At 42.6% G+C, this 18,140-nt stretch overlaps 2 protein-coding genes and 1 non-coding gene across 3 annotated transcripts; all 3 read right to left on the bottom strand.

Annotated features, from left to right (window-relative positions):
* Positions 1-213: 213 nt before the first annotated feature.
* On the bottom strand, positions 214-286 carry TRNAA-CGC. The gene has a single exon. It is a non-coding gene; the product is annotated as a tRNA-Ala (tRNA).
* A 557-nt stretch (positions 287-843) lies between these two features.
* Positions 844-3,415, bottom strand: LOC124704507 (E3 ubiquitin-protein ligase RING1-like; the record flags this gene model as incomplete). Its single annotated transcript, XM_047236775.1, has 2 exons — positions 844-1,142; positions 2,400-3,415. A coding segment is annotated over one exon (978 nt), but the record flags the coding sequence as incomplete, so codon positions are not given.
* A 1,791-nt stretch (positions 3,416-5,206) lies between these two features.
* On the bottom strand, positions 5,207-11,602 carry LOC124667932 (WD repeat-containing protein GTS1-like). The gene is made up of 9 exons (XM_047205160.1): positions 11,488-11,602; positions 10,991-11,218; positions 10,460-10,667; positions 9,660-9,755; positions 9,285-9,359; positions 7,062-7,172; positions 6,737-6,828; positions 5,934-6,018; positions 5,207-5,815 (listed from the first exon to the last, which is right to left on the bottom strand). The coding sequence occupies exons 2-9, from the start codon at positions 11,191-11,193 to the stop codon at positions 5,450-5,452; spliced, it is 1,236 nt and encodes a 411-aa protein (XP_047061116.1). The 5' UTR covers positions 11,194-11,218; positions 11,488-11,602; the 3' UTR covers positions 5,207-5,449.
* Between the last annotated feature and the right edge of the window lie 6,538 nt (positions 11,603-18,140).

Here is an 18,140-nt window from a genome sequence, read left to right as displayed (position 1 = left end):
GTGTGTGTTTGACATTGTGGTTTCATTTTATCTGGAAATGGAACCGGGGAGATGTCTCCCTGTGAATCTAAAAAATATCCATGATACCTTTCCCTATATAAAAGTTAATTCGATTTAGTGTTGTCAAAAATATATGCCAGAGATGAATTTTTAAGAAGATATTTATCTCCTCGTGTCAGAACTCAGAAAAAAAAATATAGTATATATGAAAAATGGAGGTGCGGGGAATCGAACCCCGTGCCTCTCGCATGCGAAGCGAGCGCTCTACCATATGAGCTACACCCCCTTCATTGATTTCTCACGAAACTTATTTTATATATAGCTTACTTGCAAAACTTGGTTTCACTCACAGTCTTTCGAAAATAGGATGACTTTTAGGCTTTTGCGGTTTTGCCATTTAACAGCCGATTATTCTTCATTTTGAATATTTTTGGGCCGCTTACTTTTTTTTGTAGGAGTATCATTTCTTATGTGACACAAATTACATCCCATTTACACGATCGTTAACACATATATACATGTAATTTACAGGTGTATGCATTGTAAAATACATGCATGTAGGTTGTAAATTACATGTAAACATTCGAAATTTGATGAAATAGAAAATAATATAATCAAATCAAATCAAATGACTCAAGACGAGCTGAAACAAAAAGGTAGTGCCACATAGACTACATTGACGCAGTGGACCTAGTTAAACGGTGTGCATGTATCCGTTGTGCCTGTGTCGATGGGTGGACAGGAATCACCACATTGAAACAACAAGCAGAAGAACACTTCATTAAGCTAAAAAAAAACTGCATCTGGGCACCTACTATAGACTCTGTTTGTATTCGCAATCGCTAAAAGCAGTATAACAATTTTCATATGCAGACATTGATTCATACTTCAGTGCATGTATATATATAGGTTTCAGGGTTGGCACTTCCTTGGCAATAACAGAAATGAGCTTCCAGTACAGTCATCAGCCCACCAAAGCAGGAAGGAAGATGCAACAAAAGAATCTCTCTAGTTCTTCTCTACACACAAGAGGGGAACAGACGACAGTGACACCAAAAAGCATCCAACAACAAAGTCTTGTCTTCCTTTCAGGTCGACTCCTATTTCATCCAGACATCGGCCACTTCTTCCTGGCAGCAGCCCTGAAGTACACAACAACAAACACCACTCGTCAGCTTCTATTCCTCAAATTTGGACTGCAATGCAATGCACAGATATAACAAATGTAGCGATGCGCGAAAGACAAGCAACATCCAGCAATACATAACACGGTTGTTTTTAAGAAGCAAAATCAGAACATGGTAACTATATATCATGGCCCGCTAGAAAGAGGTGAAATCGCTGAACTCCGTGCAGATTGTATTCAGTGGCGTGATGCTGAATTAGTGAAGTTCACAACTTCTTCTTGGGTTCCAACAACCTGACCCTTTTAAAAGCATGGACTAACCAGAGTTAATCAAGCAACAACCCAAGTGCATGGACATTGGATGGTGAAGTGCAAACTTAAAATTGGGTGAAATCAATGTATTTCCATGCTCAGAACCTCAGACGTTATATCATACTATAACTATATCACATCATAGCCATCCAATAACCCCCAAACATCTTATTCCAAACAGATGTTTGTTTTTTCAGATGAATAGATGACATTTTCTTGTGTGGAGGATTTAAAAACCTACTGCGTCATAGTAAGAACATATAAAAATTACTTGTTTTTTGTTTTGTTTATATTGAACCTAAAAATAGTCAAATAGCATCCCATATAATTATAGCAAATGCAGTATCACTATTGATAGATGTCACTGTGGCCCTAACATCCAGATCAAGCCAGGCATTCCTTTCAAACAGGCCTATACAGTTCAATGCTGTCTACCTGAAGAGGGGCATGTAAGCTTGAACCAAACAATCAACAAGAGAAGAATAACAAACATCCTGATCAACAAATGCATTGGTACACATTTCTCCGCACTATAAAACTTTTTCCCTTGCATGCTTCTATAACAGCTAGATAAAGACAGCCTAATCATACAGCTAGACATTTTACACATGTCATTGGCCAGCCTACACGGTTAAATCAAAACTTCAACTGCAGGATGAGCGCATAATAGACATTTTCCTATGGTCTGACTAGCATGGACGACAGACAGAAACAAACATTTAGCATCGTCTAGACCAAATTAACAGTTCCCCTTGACAACCATCACTCTCCAGTTCTTAATTAAACTAGTAGGTAAATAGTAGAATCTAAATTGAGGATACTAAACTCAAGCTTGATCAAACAATAATTGTTAACAAGAGAAAGCCATACAAGGTATTTTCTCAACTGAATCAGCGACACATGGTGATGGCAATCATCCCTAATAATGAAATATCCTAATAATGGAATTGCGAGGTAATACCTCGTCATCCCTCGGTTCCCCTCTTTCTTGCAAGCACTTCAGTCGAGATCATCGTAGGAGCGATGTGCATCGTTGTTGTCTCCAGAACCATCGGCGGCGTCCTGGCTGCCTGGATCGCCGCTATCGGCGGCATGTCCACCGAACGCGGCCCTGAGAGGCCAAGGCAGCGATATCCTGAACCTTCTCTCCATCACCCTCGGCGAAGGGGCACCAGGGGATGCCGGCGCCACAGCGGCAGGAGCGGCAGAGGCCTGGCGGTTGTCATAGCCGGGGTCGTCGGTGGGCAGCTCGTGACGGCAGACAGGGCAGGAGCTGTGCAGTTCGAGCCAGGGGAGGATGCAGTCCTTGTGGAAGACGTGGTTGCAGGGGAGCTGCTTGGCAGCAGCGCCGAGCTCGAAGTCGTCCATGCAGACGGCGCACTGGGCGCCCCCGTCGGCAGCCATCATGTCAGCGGAGACGGCGACGTCGGGGAGCGCGGCGACGGCGGCCTTGGCGGTGGGCGGGGTGCCGTAGCGGTTGGGGTCGTTCTCGGCCAGCTGCTGGATGAGCTGCTCGAGGCCGGATCCCATGAAGTAGTCGCCGAGGTTGAGCCCCCCGGCGCCGCCGCCGCCGAAGACTGCTCCGGCGGGGAAGGAGGAGCCCTCGAGGACGATCTGGATGGTGGCCCCGCCGGAGAGGATGCCGCCGAGGTGGCCGTGGAGGAAGTCGGTGACGTCGAACTGGGCGGCGGAGGCGGAGGCGGAGGCGCGGGGCGCGGACGGGGATGGGGGCCCGAGGACGCCCGCGAGGTCGCTGGGGTGGCGGAGGTCGAGGAAGCTGGACAAGGGGAAGAAGGGTGACTGCGAAGGCGGCGGCGGCGGCGGTGGGGAGCTAGGGTTTTGGTCGAGGAGCTCCTCGACGAATCCACCGGCGCAGAGCGGGCAGAAGACGTCGTCGTCGGGGGAGGCAGGGGCGGGGATGGGGACGGCGCAGTCGCACTGGTGGCAGTAGTAGCGCTGTGGCGGCGGCGGCGGCGGCGGCGGCAGGGCCGACGAGGACGAAGACATGGCGATCGGTGGAGACCTAGCTAGCCGACGGCGACGGATGGGGAATTCCAAACTCAAGGAAGGAAGAGGTTTCGATTTCTTTCGATTTTTCTCGCGATTTTGTTTTGTTTTGTTTTTTCTATAGTATATATATAAGACCGAGTACGCGGTGACTGACGGTGGGCCCACGTGGACTAGGAGGCTACGTGAAGGATCCAGAAACCTCGGCTGAGCAAGCAGAGTTTCGTCCAAGCCAAGTTGCATTTGCAATTGCCAAGCAGTTTCCTTACTCTATTCAGGATCTTTTTTTCTTTCTTTATTTAAGCAACACCAAGAGATCAGAGCATGATAGACACTGAACATGGATGGCATGAACTACAAGTTTTTGGGTGTATTACTCAAGTATGCAGACTCTTGTCGAAAGAAAGATGCAATGTTACTAAAGATGGCACCACACAGTTTGTACTACATGGTTGTGTGTCGACAACCCATTTACACACTAACAAGCATGCATCGCAACCGAATATCGACAACCCATTTGCACACTACTCCCGAGCAGCGGTGGAGCTAGCATCCACTCAATGTGTGTACATACCACCCTGAACATCGAATTATACTTGGATTTCCTCATTGATTTTATCTACAATGCTCTAGACACATGTAATCCAAGCCTTTTGCCAAAATTAATGGGTGTACATTTGTACCCACATAGCTCTGCCCATGCTCCCGAGAGAAGGAATCCGTCTTTATCTTCCTTGTGATTCTCTAATGTGATGATATTGTGACGCTGATGTTACACCGGAGTTAGGGTTTATGAGTTGCTAGCATTGTATATGTACCCCGTGAGACGACACATATGAGTATATGACAATGCAGGGGTGATGTTGGACGTGTGATAGGGGTGAGATACGATGACAAGGATAATTGTCAGACCAAAGCAAAAGTTTGTTGCACCAAGGATGAGAGGATGGCCGTAAAAGAAGATGGTGAAACCAGCGATAATAAAGAAAGATATGCCGATAATATGAGGTGGTTTGGCGGTGGCGTGAATAAGCATGCAAGCCTAGGTGGTTGGGGTCGTTGCAATAGACTGAAAATTGCTTTTGTATTATGCTATTTTACGAGGTATGATGTTTCTAGAGTACATGTGACAAAGAATTAATTAATGTGTTGCTACGAGCAGTACCAAAATAATAAGAATTTTACTGGGCTATCTCATCGAAATGGCTGGGCCTAAGCGATCTCCTACTTAAGTTTGACATGAGGATTAAGAACGGGAAGAAAGAAGAGGACGATTTACAGCTGATTGATGGTGTCTCACAATTCGAAGTGATGTTCATGCCATGGGAACGAAACCGCAGTCGATATTTCTTCCACACTTGTTAATGATGCAGTCGTGGCTAACGTAGAAATCAACGTATCACAGGTGTAGGTAGATCAGCAGTGGTGGTGATTGGTGGTTTTGATCTTCTTGTTTCGAGAGTACGCTGAAGACACACCATTTTTTTTATAGAAGGTAGAATTTTAATTACAAGACGACAACTACTCGTTGCGAACAACAAGCACAGTTTGAACTCCTCCACACCGGGCTAGTCCAAAGACAGTACGATAGTACAAGACGAAGTAGCACTACCCCATGAAACAAAAGTCGCCAAGTCAAAAAGATCGTCGCGAGTACCAACATCACATTTATAATAATAGACCACACAGTTCTTACGAAATAGCAATAATACAACAAGCGACAGTGAAATGCTAAACAGCAGCAACAGTTGGCACGCAAAATGAGCTCAGGCACTATTGCTTCCCTTCTAAACACAAAAAATCTCACATGGATGAGTTCGCCTCCGACCAGGTTTTCTTACTACAGGATTGAAAATTCACCACATGCTTTTAGATTACAGGGATTACTTGAGGGGCTTTGTTCCTCAGTTGCGGACTATTTTCCACATGTCATTCATGGTCTCCAGTTACGGTCTGGGGACAACAGGTTTCGGATTTTAGATAGAGATCGGACATTTTGGAAGGTTAGTAGGGCTGATGTCGGCCTTTGGTTCGCTTCTCCACCCGTGATACGAGCGTACTAGAGATCCAAGACTTCTTTGTCTCCACGATATCGTCAGAGCGCCAGCAACACAGTCGACCATCTTCGCCTCCTGTCCACCCAAAGATACCCCTGTGCTGGCCAAGCCTCTCGAGACTGCTTCCAGCTGGGTAGATGGTCCTGACAACTCCAGTATGGCCTCCTTCAAGGACAGCCTCCGCCGAATCAATTGCTCCTCCTGCAGGATCAGTTTTTACAGGGAAGTAACCCAGTGTCCCGGCATTTGTGCCACCGATCACCCATAACCGGTCATCAGGGAGAGAGTAGTGACAGTCAACGAAATAGTCCACCTGGCATACATTAAAAACAAGTATTGGAACTTCTTAATGCTGCTGTGCAGTGAAAACTATCAAGAGAAAACAGGAGCACAGAATGTGCAAGATAGGTTAAGCAGTCTTGGATACTCACATGGTCAAGGTTCCACTTATTAGTGGCCAATGAACGAGCATCCTCTACATTCAATTCTCTAGTCCCGTCATTCCAGTCCCAAGTGCTGTGGTAATTAAATAGCAAACATCATAATTATAGACCTGTGTGCTTGTTATGTCAAACAAGTTAGATAGAATGTCGTAATAATAATGGTGAACATGAAACAGAACCGGTCAGAACCAGGCTCTACCTTTTTTGATTCTGGACTTTTCACCAGAAACGGACATTAATTCAGAAGCTCTGGCTACAAAAAACGAACAGAAATACTATCGGAACCGAATGCTGACCGGATATTTGTCAGAACAAAAGGGCCACCATGATCATGTACAACCAATAACAGCAATGTAGACCATGAGTTTTCACCTATTTAATTTTCAAAATACATCCTCATTGCTGGACAGGTCAAATTCCCACGGCCATGTATTTGTATCTTCTCTCGTAACACACAGCCTGGGCCAAATCCTATATCTCCCCTCTCCATCGTTCTTTGTTCTGTTACATGGGTACAGGTCTAGTGCCTGCCTCAAGCCTAGCCTCTACAGTACGTAAATTCCAAATTAGGGAGTTTCAGCAATTTCAATTTAGTTTCCGTTTGCACCAGAAACAAAACTTATGTTTTCGTGTCTTTTCCTGGTAAATACTTCTCCGTTACCTTTTCCAAATACTTTTTGGATCTCTGTCCCAGTTTGGAAAGGCTAAAAGGCAGATTTGGTTGTTATTATTATTCTGCGAACTGAATAATTTAACAGAATCATTTGCAGCATCATGTGGAAAGAAATTACCTTAATGTTTCAATATGTGTCAAACACCAAAGCTTCTGATACATATTTCCATAAAAACCCACCTTAGCAACAGAAGTCTCCACATTCATAACCTAGGGAACATCAAAAAATATAGAAAGCCCATCAACAAAAAATTGATAGACATAATGTGGTAACTTTAGGGAGAATCATTATGTAAAAAAATCTTAATGAGCATAATGTTGTAAGCAAACCTAGTACTCAAGTTAGCAAACCTAGTACTCAAGTTAACAACATATTAAACTGATAACCTTCAACAAATAGACAAAAAATGTTCCCTAAGTATTTAAAGACAACTACCACATACCGATAGTAAATCATTGTCCTCATCGATATCACCATCAGTGTCAAAGACGCATACTAATCCATCAATTGCCGCAGAAACGAGTTTACTTTGTTGATTTGGTGCAAATCGAACCTGTCCGAAAAGAGTGAAAAATCATCACAACAATGACTAGTAATCACCCAATCAAAAAATTGTAGTGGATAAATATCAAGTAGTTGATATGAAGTCAATACATAAGCATGAATATTTAGGACAGTAATCTCATCAACTAGTCAAGAAAACAAAAGTATGTGAGAACACTAACTGCCATCATAATTACTGTAAACGATATCCGTATGCACGAAATAATTGACAAACTTGCTTAGTATTGTCACATTCAGATAGCCTTTAGAATGTGTTTGAATGTTTGCATTCGGGCCTGGTATTGGATATTGGCATTGTACAGGCCCGAATATCCCGAATTCCAAGCGTTTGGGTGGCCTAGGCATTGAAGGGCTGTGCATTCGGGCCAAATATTGTGGTGGAGTTTTTTTGGCCTAGGCAGCTCCCTCGCGAATGTACTGGTCTGGAGCTCGACATCGTGAGTTATTCGGAACACGAAACGTTTTCCTCCTCGCTCGCTCCCTCGTTCTATCTCCTTGCTAGCTGAAACCCTCGAGAGCACCCACGCAGGGAGTCTCCTGCTGCCACCACTCACCCTCCTCCTTCGCCTCCGGCGAGGCAGGACACCGCCGACTCTGTCCTCCTTCCGTCCCTCGGCGCCCCCACCTCTACCACTCACCCGTTTTCCCCCACTGCAGGAATGGGCGTCCTCACAACCGAATAGAGGAACACGACGACGACCAACCGAGATGTCGCCGCTCCCCGGCAGGTCTGTTGACCTCAAGAAGCACCCCGCACGCCACCGGATTCCAATTTTCTCCCCGGCCGGATCCCCGACCTCCTGCCGCTGATTGTTCAAGGTACGATGGTGAATCCCCTGTACGACATCTCTGTCCACTCTATTCTTTCTCTGTCCTACAGGCGGTGGTTGCTTTGATGCATCTCTTGAGGTGGATTTGATTCATTTGTTGAGACGGACCTCTGCCCAGGGGAAGGTTGTGGGACAGAGCACGTATATGACAATTTTAACTTTTTGGTATGTACAGAGCCGTGGTCGATATGCAGATTTTCTGTAGTATTGATGAATGTTGAATCATATGCATGCATCCTTTAGCTCACAGAAAATTGAAGAATGTTGTAATATTGGAATCTACCTTTTATTTTTTATTATTCTTATTGATATATAAGATAGAATTATTTAAATATATTCAGTATAATGGTCACACTCTCATGCAAATGCAATTCGTCACTTTCACCATCCAAACAAGTTTTGCCATTCAACCTCAATATCAAGTTTGGGTTTCAAATATCAGAACATCCGAACAGAAATATTGATATTCAATCTCAATATCAATATCTTGAGATATTGACATTCAAGCCAATATAATGCCATGTTTCCCAATACAAACATCCAAACAGAGCCTTAAGGATATCTGAGCCCATCAGTTTTCCAACAATTAATTTACCAAAAAAAATAGGCATCAAATAACAGTAGGTGCAAGGAGACATAATATCAAACAGAACTACAAAGATTACAAGTCTCAAGAAGTAACGCTGGAACCAATTTTATTTATAAACTTTATACAGAAGATTTTTTTTCTCACACAAATTGTTCTGTTAATCAAGACCATGATTGTTTGTCAAATTACTTAAGCTGGGGTCAAGCTTTTCGGAGTATGTGAGGTAACTCAGGTTCCATATTGAAAGGTTCAGTGTGGCGCTCTCCACTACCAGCAGTGCCCTATGGATAATGCATATACAGTTTCTGAGATGAACCAAAAGTTTCCCGATAAAATAGCATTATTCCACACAAGCATGCATGAAAGGTTCCTGGCTTGAGAGTAAATTACAGTAAAAAAAAATGAACTGGAATATGAAATAAAGTTCAACGACGAATGATTGGAATTTTTCCCATTTGCCACTTAAGTGGAGCTAAATTGCATAATATGAGCACAAGAGTGGGAATTTTTTTTTCGAGAAAACGCAAAAAACCTTTGCGTTTCATTTCATTGAAAAGATAGAAGGTTTAGGTTACATGCCTCCTGAGTGGGAAATGTACAGATGGCAATTAAGTAATGGCAGTATGCGAGTTAGGCTTTGTCTTAGTGGAGAACATGTAAAACTCCATACAGTAATGTGTACCTGTGTTACATCATCCATGTGGGAATCCTCTAAGCAGGCTAGCTGTTTTGAACTTCTCCAATCCCACAGCAGAACCTACAGTCGAGTAACTTGAATGAGATTTAACATGAAAAACCTCTTGAAATCTTTGTCTTTTTTGCTCTAACAAACATGTAAATGAACTAAAACAATCATCGTCTCCAGATTATTGCACGAAATCTAATGCCCTGATAGTCAAATGTTTGCTAAAGCCCAACCCCCATTTGCAGGGGTGGGAGTAACCATTCTGCACAGCTATAAAGTGGCCAGAGTCGGTGCAAGTACAAGGTGGATATGAGAAGAATTTAAGCTGTTAACAGATACAACTCTAATCTGTAAGACAACGATACTCATTACCTGGGAATTAGAACCAGAAGCAAGTAGGTTACCACTTGATCCACCAAAGGAAAAGCTAAACATTTCGCGAGAGGCACCGCCATTTAGCAAAGATATCTGGCAGACAGTCATAGATCAGTAAAGTTCCAATTTAGAGAAACAGACATATTAAATCCCACCGTAGTAATTTGCAAATTGCTGAAGACCTAGTTATATGAGTAGTACACTGAATGTAATAGACCAAAAGCATGCCAGTGAATGAAATGTCAAAAAATCCATGAAGACCTAGTGAATAGCTGCTTGATTATGTCCAGTAGCAGAAGTACACAAAAACTAATCACAATATAAATAAACACTCTGCATTGCGGATATTTCTATGTTAATGCGGAAAAAGTTTATAGGAGCAGTAGTCTAGAATTGAACAATGTCTTCTAAATTTAAAGGATTTATAGTATTAATAACAAAGACACTGTCCAGGTTGTACTTTACATCATGTCGTTTCATGCTCTTAACAAAATAATATTTATCCAATTGTCCAAGGAACAGAGAAAAACTCAAGTAATATAATAGCATCACAAGATTAATACCAAACACGATCCAAACCAAGCATCACAAGATTAATGCCTCACAACTTCACGAGAGTAAACAACTAACAGCACAGAAACTAACAAACATTCTTATGACTTGGAATACATATAATATTGAAAAACTATGTACATGTGATCTCGTTTGTACAACTTTTGCAAGTATGCATATTCACATGATACTAATTTATAGCCAACATAAATATTCAACAATCAGGGGGTACTAGAAAAGAAAACCTGCTTGAAGCTTCTTGTGTCCCAAGCTCTGATGGTTCCATCAGCAGAACAAGAGCATATTACTTGTGGTGACGACGGAGTTGAAAAGGAAATTTCATGGATAGTTCCTGTATGTCCTGTGCATTCCCCCATATACTGCCCGGTTGCTGGAGAATAGAACTTCAGTGCGTTTGTCGACAAGGAAACCGCGAGCGTCGAGATCTCCTGGCTTGTCACGAGATGTATGCAATATTCATGTACGAACAATGGGAAAGAAAAACGATAGAAGCCGGACTAGAGTTGCAGCATTCTAGTCTAATGACTAGTCAAAATAAAGCACATGGATGGATTTACCCATTCAAAAAAAATCTAATCATTTTAACCGCGGTGAAATTTGCAGCCTAAAGTTAAGTCAATCATACTGGGGAAAGTGGAGAAAACATGGCATGTCGATCGCCGATTCAGAAACTGTCTAACTCCATTTATACCGAAATAGAATTTGTAACCTAAAGTTAGTTCAATCGAAGTGGGAAAGGGGATCATCATGTGTACCAAGAAGCGATCTGGAAGACGTAGTCGTCGCCGAAGTTGGTCTGGATGCTGTTCCTGAGGCCGAGCCGCCTCGTCGTCGAGGAGGCGACGCTGCTACCTGCAGGGTTCGGGGTCAGGGAACCGGAGAACCCTGCTGAAAGCTGGCTCGCCTCCGCTTCCACCTCCATCGCCGTTCCCGCCGCCGTGTCGCATCCTCCCTCCATCACGCTCTTTACCACCACGTGCTGCCTAGAATAATCCGCATAATAGTATCTCAGTATCTGAAAATTGCACATTCTGGGGCCCCATACGGGTCGCTGTCTAGAAAATCTAGCATGCGTCTCGTTGCCCCATTCATATACTCGGATTTTATCTGTATATGCAATGGAGCGCAATGTTCCGTACACAAATTCAACTGCAACATTGCATCCATGCGCGAGCTCGCAAGCATACACCTATATATGCTACAACATATCACCTGCATATGCGCGGTCTAGAGCAAAACCTAAGGAAAATACCTTGATTGGCTGGGGGGCGGAGAGGGAAGTCAGGCGGCGGTTCTTGGCGATGGCAGGGGCGGACCGAACAGCGGGAGCAGGAGATTCGTATGGAGCGTCGGGGCTGAGCACGGGGCGTTGGGGGCGGCGGATGGCCGGAGAGCGCGGGAGGAGGAGGAGGTGCGGCCAAGGAAGGGAAGGGAAGCCCTACACACACCGGCAGGGGGAGCGAGGCGGCCGGCCTACTTGGGCCGGGCCGATTGTAGCCAGGCTTTGCGAATTTCAAAACTAAACAAGTCCAGACTGAGGCCGGCCCGAAATAATTAAATATTGCATATTCATTTATTCTTTTTTGGAGTTTAAAATACATCAGTAGACCTTTTTTATTGCGAGAATTTTCCACCTTCTTTTGGATTTTTGGGTTGGCTGTAAAACTGGAGCCCAAGTGGCCAAGCCTGGTGAGCTCTAGCACGCTGACGCTGGTGTCTCTTGTCGACCACGCATAGGGGTCCCCCTTTAGTGACATAGAGTAGTGGCGGTGGTGGCGCTGTGCACAATCTTATCGGTGTCTTAATCTCCTCAGGTGTTGTTCGTTGGTGTTCCGTGTTGTTGTCGACCTAGCATGCGTTTAGCCCCCTCTCTCTGGTTTTCTTGTACAAACCTTTGGCTTGATCTTGTGTTTGGATGTGGAACTGGTTATAGGTTGGTTCAGCACCTTGTATCTACCGCTACTAACGTCATTAATTTAACGTTGCATGTTGTCCAAAAAAAAAGTCGAGCCTAGCCCTGCTGTTAGAGACTCTCTTCCTAGTTTAAACTAACAAACTTACTTGAGAAAAACAGAATCACGATCCTAACTTAATCGTTTTTCCTCTCACGACAAAGAAAGCCGCCGCTTCCGAAACCTAGTCGCTCCACTTCAGCTTCCTCCATAGATCGGGTTCCCCGCCCGGTCGGCTTCGCCGGTGTCGGGAGGAATTGGGAACCCGATCTATGCGTGGAGTTTCAATAAAAGCGGTGTTTTCAGTAGATTATCTTAGGATTTTAGTAGCCGCCTTCTTTTTGGTTTCTCCTCAGTAGAGATGGCATCGTCTGCAATAAGTGATATTTAACCTTTCGCTCGACGACGAGATTTCTTTCCGACGTCAACGGTGGTGTCGGAAAATTACAATTCTCTAGGTATGGGTCTTTAGATCTTGCTTCGCTAGATCGATTCTGGATCTTTTCTCATGGTTGTCGCGAGGAGGATTATTCTCGCAGTTTTTGTCCCGGCCGCTATGACCTCGACAATGGTGATTCGTACTCGTAGTATGGGCTCTCCAGGATCATGGTGACCAATTATTATTCCCTGGCATACTAGTGTTGGTACTATTGTCGATGTTGATTGATTACTTTAATAGCTACGCGCGTGCACATAACATTTGCATTGCGGTTCAAATTAAAATCATGAGAGAACCTTCATTCATATTTACATATCTCTAGTCTAGTATTTATTTTTGGCTACCTTCAAAAGTAAAAGATTGTGTGATGGAGGAAAAAAAGAGTTTGAAGATCTAGTATCTTTTAGACTTTATTTTATAATTGTTAGAGACTGCTCGTATATCTCTACCATGAATTATCTATTACTATAAATATATGTGGTATTGATTGGCAAAAAAACTAGATTACTCTAGAAGTTTACGAAAATAATATTTTAGAATGAGAATATAATACTCCATCAGGTTCATTTTAATTAACTCTAATATGGATGTATCTAAACATATTTTAGTTCGAAGAAAGTCCAATTCTCATCCTTGATCTTGGGAAAGTTCACTTTCAGTCCCAAAATTTATTTTTAGTCTAGAATGAACCTTGAACTCTCATAATAGTTCATTTTTCATCCATTTACAGTTGAGTTAAGCAAATTGTTGGCGTGGAAAGAAAAAATAGGGAACCAGGTTTAGAACCAGATCAAGCCCAAACTAGCTGAGATGTTAAACCAAACGTCACAGTGCAAAAAACAACGAAACATTTGGGTCCCTGAACCAGTCTCTCACTTGATTCTCTCATTTATAATTCATGTGAAGCGTTGCGCCACAAAGGTCTCCTTGTTTGCTTATCAACATCGTCTCGTCTATCTACCCTTGCACCGTTACCTTGAGTTTTTGGGCACATATGGCAGATATTTGCCTAGCTCAATTGGGGTAAGAACTAAAAAGTGAATGATTCTAAGAGTTTAAGGTTCATTTTAAACCAGACAGAAGTTTTAGGACCAAAAGTGAACTTTCACTAGAATTCAAGGACCAAAAGTGGACTTTCTTCTTTTAGTTCTAGATACATATACTGGGATGGAACTGCCAAGGTATGGGCAAGAACCTTGGCAGTCAGAAGATGGTGCATCTTGCCCGGATGATCAACTCTGCGAAACCTCAGGTAACATTTATTTCGGAAATCAAATCTTCGAAAACCGGAAGTAGCGATCTTAATACTAGGTTTAACATGTCTAATAGCTTTGTAGTGCCCTCTCGAAGACGATCGGGTGGGCTGTGGCTGATGTGGACTGATGATCTACAAGTGACTGTGCATACCTCTAGTTTTTATATTATCCTTGCCACTGCTGTAAATAGTTCTAGTAACCAAAAGTTTGGTTTAGTCTGTATCTATGGTGATCCGTATCATCGCCAAACTAGTCAGATCTGGAACGAAGTGGCTACTTTTGTGTATGATAACTCTAGCCTTCCCATGCTTTGTTTAGGGGACATGAATGAACTTCTGTATGATATAGACAAGAGTTCCCCTAATATTAATCGTTCCCGTATGTATGCATTTCGTTCTTTTGTAAAAAATTGTGGTTTGTTTGACTTGGGTTTTAGTGGACCAGCTTATACTTGGACTAACAAACGCTTTTCCTCGAAACCCACCTTTGAAAGATTGGACAAATGTTTAGTGAATGCTGAATGGTGTGATGCTTTTTCCATATCAAATGTTTACATTATGCCTCTCATTCATAGCTTTAGTGATCATGCTGCCATTCTTCTTTCCATTGAAGGCCCTGTTCGTAGAATTAAAAAGGGTTTTAAGTTTGAAAATTGGTGGCTCAAAGAACAAGATTTTCAGGACCATGCTAAATCTGCTTGGAATGATTCTAAGAATAAATCTTTTTCCAATAGAACTAACCATCTTGCAGGTTCTCTCAAGATTTGGTGCAAGAAAAAGAAACCGTTGCAACAGGAGCTAAATAATTTGGAGGGCCAAATCAACAAATCCAAATGATGCCTCTAGATCAACAAGACAATGCCATGGAAGCTTCTTTGGTAAAAAGATATGAACAAGTTATGACGAAACTAACTGATTCCTATATGCAGAGAGCGAAAAAGCAGTGGATCAAAGATGGAGACAGAAACACTTCCTTTTTCCATCGAGCCATAATTAAAAGAAGAAGAAGAAATACTATTGTTTCCATGAAAGATGAAAACGGTGTTATACAGTTCATGCCAGACAGAATTAGCAATACATTTGTCAACTATTTCAGATCAATTTTTTCTTCCACTCAAATTAACAATGGCAGGCCTTTCTTACACACGCAACTCCCACAAGATTCCCAGGACTACACATACTCCATCCCGGATGAAATGGAAGTCCTTGAAACACTCAAAGAGATGAAAAGAAACGCATCGCCGGGCCAGATGGTTTTAATGTGGAGTTTTACATTGCTACCTTGAATTGGATAGGGCAAGATGTAATGCAACTGGTAAGAAATTTCTTCGAAATAGGTATTATGCCAGCTCATATTAATGATACGCACATCACTCTCATCCCAAAAAAGCTAGTTCCTTTGGTTCCGGCGGATTATAGACCTATTAGTCTTTGCAACGTTATTTATAAACTTATTGCTAAATGTATTGCAAATAGACTTAAGCCTCACTTGCCGGATTATGTTCATCCCTCTCAGCAGGATTTCATTGAAGGTAGAAGAATAAGCAATAATATCATCGTTGCTCAGGAGATAACCCACTCTTTTGCTCTTAGCTCATGGAAAAACAAAGCGTTCATGCTTAAAATAGATCTGGCCAAAGCCTTTGATAGGGTTGAGTGGAATTTCATAGTTAAGGCTCTAGCACATAGTCATTTTATCAATCTTATCTATGTATGTATCTCTTCGCCAACTTTCTCTGTTATTATTAATGGTCAACCATTTGCGAAGTTTCGAGGAGACAGAGGTATTCGACAAGGTTGTCCTTTATCCCCTTATTTATTTGTCATTGCGATAAATGAACTATCCATTGCACTGCAGGAAGCCATGTCTACTAACTATTTTGCAGGGATAACTTTGGGACCAAATTGTCCCCTGATCCACTCGCTACTGTTTGCAGATGATCTCTTAGTATGTGGGCAAGCTACTACCCAAGAAGCAACTAGAATCAAGCATATCTTGCAGGGCTTTTGTGTGCAATCTGGTCAAACACCAAACTGGGCAAAATCTGGGATCATATTCAGCAAGCATGTCTCTCCAAGCACATGTCAGTCCATAAAACAAATCTTCCCTGTTCCAGACATAGAAAACAATTTCAAACACCTTGGACATCCTCTCATTATCCCTGGTAAGGACAGAACCGCTGCTTACAACTTTGTTTTTGACATGTTTAAATCTAAGCTTTCAACTTACAAGGCCGATAAACTCTCTCATGCTGCTAGACTTGAGCTAATAAAATTTGTGTTCTCTTCAATACCTGTGTACTACATGTCTAACATTCTTTTTACCAAAAAGTTCATCGCCAAGCTTACATCTATCATTAGAAATTTTTGGTGGACGGGGATCAGAGAAGAATCGAACTCTAGAAGCCTTTGCTTGAGAGCCTGGAAAGATATTTGTTCTCCAAAAAAGGAAGGTGGCCTTGGTATCTGGAACTTGCAAGCAATGAACCAGGGCCTGATTCTCATGGCAGCTTGGAGAATCGCAGACCAGCCTAATGATTTCCTTCATGCAGTTTTGAAATCCAAATATTTTTCTGACTCCTCGATTTGGCGCCCAAGTGAAAATGTTCCAAAATCAGCGTTTTGGGCTTCGGTTGTCAAGATCCTTCCTATTCTTAAAGCCCATTCGTTCTACCAAATATCTATAGGCCACATTTCTGTTTGGAGCACTCCATGGTGTGATGATTGGGCTCAAATCTATGATGCTCTAATAATTTAGCCGGCAAACTTCTCCTATCCAGTCCAGGTAAAAGATCTTTGGGTTCCTAACCAACAAGCCTGAATCACAATCTCATAGACACTCTGTTCCAGGAACCTATGGCTCACACTATTAAAAACACTCCCATTATTTGTTCTCAAGATGCAGATTTTTTATGTTGGAAACTAACTCCTTCAGGTAAATGTAGCTCTAAGAGTGCATACAGGGCCTGCCTTGAAAACTTGCAGGACCATGGTGAGCCAAGACCAAGACAAGTGCATCCCTCTACTAAGCAGCTTCTGTATCAAATCTGGGGGAACAAGAAAATAACACCCAGAGTACAAACTTTTGGATGGAGATTGCTGCGAAAAGCAATACCTACAGGTGCGCGTGCAGGTAAGTATAGCAAGCACATAAGCAAATTGTGTTGCAGGTGTGGGATAGAGGAGAATGATTTCCATCTCTTTTTCTTATGTGGCTTTGCTAAAGCAGCTTGGTTCAGCGAACCCTGGTATTTAAGAATTGATACGATTACTGCTAGCTCTAACTCTATCACACAGGTTCTTAATAGCCTATTAAAAATGAATCATCCACATGCAAATATAGAAAATATTCTTACCTTCATGTGGTGCATTTGGAAAGCCCGCAATGATTGCTTGTTTAATAGAAAGAAGAGTCACCCAAAACAGATCAATCACATGGCTAATGCCATTCATCAAAATTTGGAGATGTTGGATGTTTTAGAGGATTCTTCTAATAATTTGGCAGCGGAAGATATGATGCAAAACTCGATGTCTGTCAACCAGAGTAGATGGAAGAAAAGAGAAGGCCAACAACAAGAGGAGACTTTCAAGCAGGGAGAAACGATCAGGTCTGATCTTGCCATACAGTGAAGCAAGTTTTTTGCGGACGCAGCATGGAAAACAAAAAAAGCCCCAGGTTCACAAGGAAGAATCTCTACATGTATTGGAGTTTATGGACAAATCCAACATGGACAGAATGTAGCAACAATTATGATTCAGGCTTCGACTACAAAAGCTCCATCATCATTGCATGCGGAGGCATCGGCCCTTCTCCCAGCGGCTCGAATTGCAGAACAGCTTCAAACTCATCAGGTCACTTTCTTCACTGACAACCTGACTCTAGCAAGAGCAGCTGCATCACCAAAAATCACAGACGCTCAGGTCCCATGGGAACTTAGGGAACAGATAGCACATTACAAGATGGCATCAAGGGAACTCCAACCAAAGATTTATCATGTCAAGAGAAATCTCAACGGTGTTGCTCATGATTGTGCAAAACAGGCAATTAGGCAATCTCAGTCTATGCCTATCAACAGTTGTACTAATTCAACTCATGCTTTAGGAAGATGTCCTGTAGCTCTAGCTATTCAAAATCTCATGCTACAAGTAACTGTGTTACATGCTGTACATGCTACAAGGAACTGTGTTACATGCTGTAAACTGTTTATGAGTTGAATGAAATTTGACGCCTCCGGCGTCCCCCTCTGTTCAAAAAAATA

Source organism: Lolium rigidum, chromosome 1, assembly GCF_022539505.1.
Source record: "Lolium rigidum isolate FL_2022 chromosome 1, APGP_CSIRO_Lrig_0.1, whole genome shotgun sequence".
Lineage (NCBI taxonomy): Eukaryota > Viridiplantae > Streptophyta > Magnoliopsida > Poales > Poaceae > Lolium > Lolium rigidum.
Note: the sequence above shows the minus strand (reverse complement) of the source record. Positions and strands in the feature narration are given on the sequence as shown.

Excerpts from the sequence above, each read along its gene's own strand:
- LOC124667932 (XM_047205160.1), bottom strand. The coding sequence starts at position 11,193 with ATGGAGGGAGGATGCGACACGGCGGCGGGAACGGCGATGGAGGTGGAA. Across the intron at positions 9,756-10,459 it reads ACACAAGAAGCTTCAAGCAG|ATATCTTTGCTAAATGGCGG; the intron begins GTTTTCTTTTCT and ends ACTGTCTGCCAG. Across the intron at positions 9,360-9,659 it reads CTTCTGGTTCTAATTCCCAG|GTTCTGCTGTGGGATTGGAG; the intron begins GTAATGAGTATC and ends ACTCGACTGTAG.